The sequence below is a fragment of the Pseudochaenichthys georgianus genome, chromosome 24, assembly GCF_902827115.2.
Source record: "Pseudochaenichthys georgianus chromosome 24, fPseGeo1.2, whole genome shotgun sequence".
NCBI classification, from domain to species: Eukaryota; Metazoa; Chordata; class Actinopteri; order Perciformes; family Channichthyidae; genus Pseudochaenichthys; species Pseudochaenichthys georgianus.
The window spans coordinates 345,403-351,402 of NC_047526.1; the positions used below are offsets into that span (position 1 = coordinate 345,403).

At 43.5% G+C, this 6,000-nt stretch overlaps 1 protein-coding gene across 1 annotated transcript; it reads left to right on the plus strand.

Annotated features, from left to right (window-relative positions):
* The first annotated feature begins 1,599 nt into the window (after positions 1 to 1,599).
* gja1b (gap junction protein alpha 1b) lies at positions 1,600 to 5,710 on the plus strand. Its single transcript, XM_034076040.2, has 2 exons — positions 1,600 to 1,682; positions 3,009 to 5,710. The coding sequence occupies exon 2, from the start codon at positions 3,025 to 3,027 to the stop codon at positions 4,186 to 4,188; it is 1,164 nt and encodes a 387-aa protein (XP_033931931.1). The 5' UTR covers positions 1,600 to 1,682; positions 3,009 to 3,024; the 3' UTR covers positions 4,189 to 5,710.
* Positions 5,711 to 6,000: the final 290 nt, after the last annotated feature.

Genomic DNA, 6,000 nt, shown 5'->3' on the forward strand with positions numbered 1-6,000 from the left:
GTCTTAAGCAAGAAGTTATACTTTCTATCTGGCTGGCTACTGACTTAAGGAAATACAAGGTTCAAATATAAAGTGTTCATCTCAAAGTTCTTTAAAATTGCAGTTGTAGTGAAAGTCCTGTTTCAGCATAAGCCTGATTCTACTAAAGCACTTCTGAGAAACTTTTTAAACAGATATACTTTTACAGTTTTTTACAGACTTTAACATCGTCGTTGAGTGTCGTCAAATAAAAAAACTCTAAATACAATAAGCCACCATCCGTCTGTTAATGTTTTCACACGCTGTGTATTCAGTAACACCTTGCCAAAATGCTAATATTTACTTCACGCTTACCTGATATAAAAAATAATGGATACTTCTTGTTCGCACACAGAATGCCATAAATGATAGGTCATGTTGAAAACACATGGTTTAAACCCAAAGTTTGTATGAAACAGCTGATCATATTTTTATGAAGGAACAAAAACTGAAACTTTGAGAAACAGCTGATTTGCTATGTTTAATAATCACTGCTGCTTATAAAGCTTTTACTGCTGCTATTATATCACTTGCAAAACATTCTACTGTGCATTCCATAAAGCAAAGATTACCTATTTACTTTTACGAAGTAGGTTGCCAGACATGCCCACGTCCAATGGAAACACAGGGTTCCGTTAGATGTTACTGCTGCTCTGTTCAGGTCAGCAGGTCATCTCTCTTTAGGCCTGTGCCACTGTACATGTTCCACATGTGTCATTTACATGTTTATCATGTGTGTTTAATACTCTATAATACTACTGCATGTACCCAGCAGAGCAACACATCGTCTCCATCACTAGGTGGAGCTGTGCACTGCTCCACTAGAGCACCAACAGTACTCATCATCATCATCATCATCTTCATCCTGATAGTGCCGTTTTAAAGAAAAAAACAATAACTAATCATTTGAATACATAACAGAATAATGCGCCAAAAGACACATGTCACGTGTGTTCCGGACTCACGTGGAGCTGCGTGTTAATGTGTTATAGTAGAGTGTCTGAAAGCTATATGTGTGAGGAGTCGGGCCTCGACAGTGTGTCCTCTACGGACTCTGCAGGGTGCTGGGATCTGACTACAAGAATTAAGAGTAAAGAATAAATAATAACTTAAAGTATAAAGAATACAAAATAACACAAACAAATAATATAAAGCATTAATACTTATAAATAATAGAGTAAAGGAATTCATTTAAAAATGTAGACTAAAGCATTAATAAAAAGAGTGAATCATTAACAATAATACTGAAGTCTAAATAATACAGAATCAAAACAATTAATAAAGCAATAATAGTAAAGCATACATAATAAAGAGTAGGCTAAATAATAATTGCGTAAATAAAAAAGCATGAAAAAACAAAAATAATTCATACAGTTGAGTATATGATATAGTAAATGATATATCAAATATAAGAGTAAAAAAGAAAACATAAATAAAAAAGCAATCATAGTTAAGAGTAAATAACAAAGATTAGAAAAATAAACAAGTCATAATAAGAGTTCACAACGTAGCCCCCCCTCCTGACGTATGCATCAGGTGACTGGAGTCTCACGGGCCTTTATAAAGGAACTTTGACAAGTTCCTCTCAGTTCCTCCTGGTCCCGAACTTGGATTTGAAGTGCTCAGCGGCTGCGGCTCATCTTCTGCTCTCGGAAACTTTGCGGGTGAGTTACACTTTCCTCTGTCTGAGCGCGCTCCTCACACGCGCAGTGACACTTTTAAAGTTACAACTGGTTCCTTCAGTGTGTGCGTTGTTCTGGTTTAAGAGTTTAAGAGACTCCGCTGCGGCTCTCCCTCCCCCTGGACCCTTCCCCCGCTCACACTCTCCATCAGACCCGGGTCTGGGGTCCGTTGGCCCTCAGAAGTGTTGGACTCCATTGTTCTCTTCTGTCTGCTCATTTCAGCACACAAAGTCACTCATGTAGAAAGTGGCGGGATATGTTCTGTGTAATAACAACAAGTAAAAATGTTCCCATTGTCTGTCTCTCCTGGAAGAGAGTTCCCATGGTGAAGCTGACTTATTATTATTATTATTATTATTATTATTATTATTATTAAGATAATGCCTTCAGATTCGGCAGAGAGTCCACACGCCTGACAACTATTAATTATGGCATGTGACAAACGTTGTACTTACTTAGGTCATATTCTCATATAACTGAGGAAACCATAGTCATTTCAAGACTCAAGACATATTGGTCCTGGATGTAACCCATGTATCTAGTTTGTTTTGTTAGAGAACACTAATGTTGAACAGAGAAGGTCAGCTAGTCAGATTCATGCCGAGAGACGAAGAGGAAGACTCAGTGGTCAGGAGCGTGTGTGGGCACTGTTAAAGTTCTGAAGACCTCCCAGCGTCGTCACAGCTCGGTGCTGCTCTCAGAACCGCTAACACGAGAAGCTGTACGTGCTCTTCCACCGGCTGGAGGGGCAGACACGTTGCGCTGCCTCCCGCTGTGTCTTTGTCCTCACCATGGCAAATCATTAAAAGCATAAATCTTTGTTGGAAAGAGCTCACATGAGAAGAGAGGAGAAGACTGATAAGATGATATAGAATAAGGTATTTTATATGGGGGTTAGCATACCTGCGTGTGGACCCTCAGGAAGGTGGACTCGCGTCATGTGACTCGCGCTGCCCGGCTAGTCGCCTGCCTCAGAGCGCTTTGTGTTAGCTTTGCTTTAAGATGCATTTAAATATGCCATTATTTACTTTCCCGACTGAAGAGCTACATGACATGATTTATCGTCTTGCTGATTTAGGGTTTCTTAAAATTGCTCTATTAATGAATCCAATTCATATTTCCTCATTTACATGAATTGAAATGGAGTGTTGCATACACTGACCACTGCTCGCAGTGTTTGGGTAGCTGCTGTGTAATCATGACATGCTCCAAAAGCCAACAGCCTGAGGAAGCACATCTTATGTTATTCTGGTTCTGGTTCTGTATGTGATTGACAGTTCAACATTGTTCCCCTTCTTCTTTAAACAGCTGAGGCTACCTGAGAATGGGCGACTGGAGTGCTCTGGGCCGCTTGCTGGACAAGGTCCAGGCCTACTCCACTGCGGGGGGGAAGGTGTGGCTGTCAGTCCTCTTCATCTTCAGGATCCTGGTCCTGGGGACCGCCGTGGAGTCCGCCTGGGGAGACGAGCAGTCTGCATTCAAATGCAACACTCAGCAGCCTGGCTGTGAGAACGTGTGCTATGACAAATCCTTCCCCATCTCCCACGTGCGCTTCTGGGTCCTACAGATCATCTTCGTGTCCACGCCCACGCTGCTCTACCTGGCGCACGTCTTCTACCTAAACAGGAAGGAGCAGAAGTTTGCCAGGAAGGAGGAGATACTTAAAGCTGTGCAAAATGATGGAGGCGATGTTGACATCCCGCTGAGGAAAATTGAGTTGAAAAAGCTCAAGTATGGCATCGAGGAGCATGGCAAGGTGAAGATGAAAGGGGCCCTGCTCAGAACCTACATCGTCAGCATCTTATTCAAGTCCATGTTTGAGGTGGGCTTCCTGGTGATCCAGTGGTACATCTACGGCTTCAGCCTTAATGCAGTGTACACCTGTGAGAGGGACCCCTGCCCCCACAGGGTGGACTGTTTCCTGTCCCGCCCGACGGAGAAGACGGTCTTCATCATCTTCATGCTGGTGGTGTCTATGGTATCTCTGATGCTCAACGTCATCGAGCTCTTCTACGTGTTCTTTAAGAGGATCAAAGATCGCGTGAAGGGCAGACAGCCCCCCATTCTGTACCCGAATGCAGGCACAATGAGCCCCACTCCTAAAGACCTGTCCTCCACTAAGTATGCCTACTATAACGGCTGCTCCTCCCCCACCGCACCACTCTCTCCCATGTCCCCCCCGGGCTACAAGCTAGCCACAGGGGAGCGGGGAACGGGCTCCTGCCGTAACTACAACAAGCAGGCCAACGAGCAGAACTGGGCCAACTACTCCACGGAGCAGAACCGCCTTGGCCAGACTGGTGGAGGAAGCACTATTTCAAACTCCCACGCCCAGGCCTTTGACTTCCCCGATGACACCCACGATAAGAAAGTGTCGTCGGCCGCAGGACACGAGCTGCAACCGCTAGCGCTGATGGAGGCGCGGCCCTGCAGCCGGGCCAGCAGCCGCATGAGCAGCCGGGCCCGGCCGGACGACCTGGACGTGTAATAAGCCCTGCGCCCCCCCCACATGTGGCTGAAAACACTTCATCACATGTAAGATCCGTGTGGGGGGGGTCACCTCAATCACAGACTCTTAGTCACGCAAAGAGACATTTCATTTGTTATGTAACACTGTCATAGGTACACGACGTTGCAAAGATTTGTTCAATAACTGTTGGTTGAGAGAAGACTAACAGCCGGTGGTTTACTGCTCTCAGTTGCCATGGTTACAGCTACATTCTGTTCTTTGTTTCTGCTATTGGTGACAGCATTTCACTTCCCATCATCACATCTGAATGAGGAGCCTTCTTAGTTTTTACATGTGAGTAGATCAAAAGGAGTCTTCTCTGCTTGTTCTGGTTCCTTTACATTCTGTTGGCCAATAAGCACGAGTGAGTAAACTCTACTCTGCTACGTCTGAGTTCAAGGTAACTCTTAAGTGAGTCAGCTGTCAGGTTAAAAACACACACATGCATTGAGTAGCTCGCACACTTTGAGTGCATCACTATCTCCATGGTGACTCTGTTAAAGTCACTTGAGTCGGAACACACAGCCTGGTTGGGGCCGGCAGCGAGTGTTCGGGCAGGATGCTTAATATCAGTTGAGTGAATATTTATTGCTTGGCATCAGTACGACTTCCAAGTGACTACTATCAGCATCTCTAACTCACAGAGAACATTTTCATTAATCCCCTGAAACTTTATATTTATTGACAGTAAGACATATTGTTCTCTTTGGTCACTTCTTCAGTCAGCATGGACTGTGGTTTCCTGATACACGGTGAATGTATGTGCTGTTCTGTTTCCATGTGTGTGTGAGGGTTCAGCAAACATAAAGGAAGGCTTTATTATTGTGTCTCATCTTTTTCATCTTTCGTGGCCTGTAGAGAAAGACAGTAGAATGGTTTTCGTTCTTTTACATATTTGAATGAATGATCCTTTTTGTTCTGTAGGTGTTGTTTTCTGTTCCAGACTCAAAGCAGCCCTGGCTGCTTGAGAAATAGATTGTTAAGTACTGTACATGCAGCTAACGATGTCACAATACACATGTGAGGTTTTAGAAGACTGCCTATAGATCTGGACTAATATTTAGTCAGTTATATTAAAATGGATGCCAATGTAGCTCCATAACTACAAACACTAAGATAATTCTCAATTTGGCCTTTTGTTCTTTGAATTGTAATTGTTTAAATCATCCTTTGTGCATCATATAGTCGGTACTTACGTGTGTCATGGATCTTTCAGCTACAATGGCATTTGCACTGAAATCTTGATGGTAGAGATGTAATGTGATGCACACAGTTAGTTGTAAGAGTTTTCTGATACTAATTTATTTTATAACACAAATCACTACAGTGCATACCATTAGACATCTGACCTCCGGTCCTGTGAGAGCAGGAGCAGAGCTCACTTGTTGCCATAATTCAGACTATGCTAATCCCTCCACTGTTGTACAGTGTGCGTGCAAAACTCTCCCATTGTGTCTGTGAAAAGCTATTTTAACCAATAAATGTACAACAGTTGACACAATTGTTTTGTTTTTGGCAATGATTATTCCACGAAGACCTGATATGTCTAATTTCATCATCATTTTTAGTTTTTATGAATCATTCAGATTACAACAGCTGCCATCTTTAATGTGCACAGTGGCCTGGCTTAAGGTGAGAAGCAACGTTTGTAGGAGACTGACTCAACTCTGCCGGCTGCACATAAAAGAACAATGTCACAGGGTCCATCAATCATGGCACATTTGCACTGCAGCGGGGTAGCCCCGTGTAAGCGTCCTTGCTCAGGCCTCGGGCTGCCTCGCTACAGTTTAG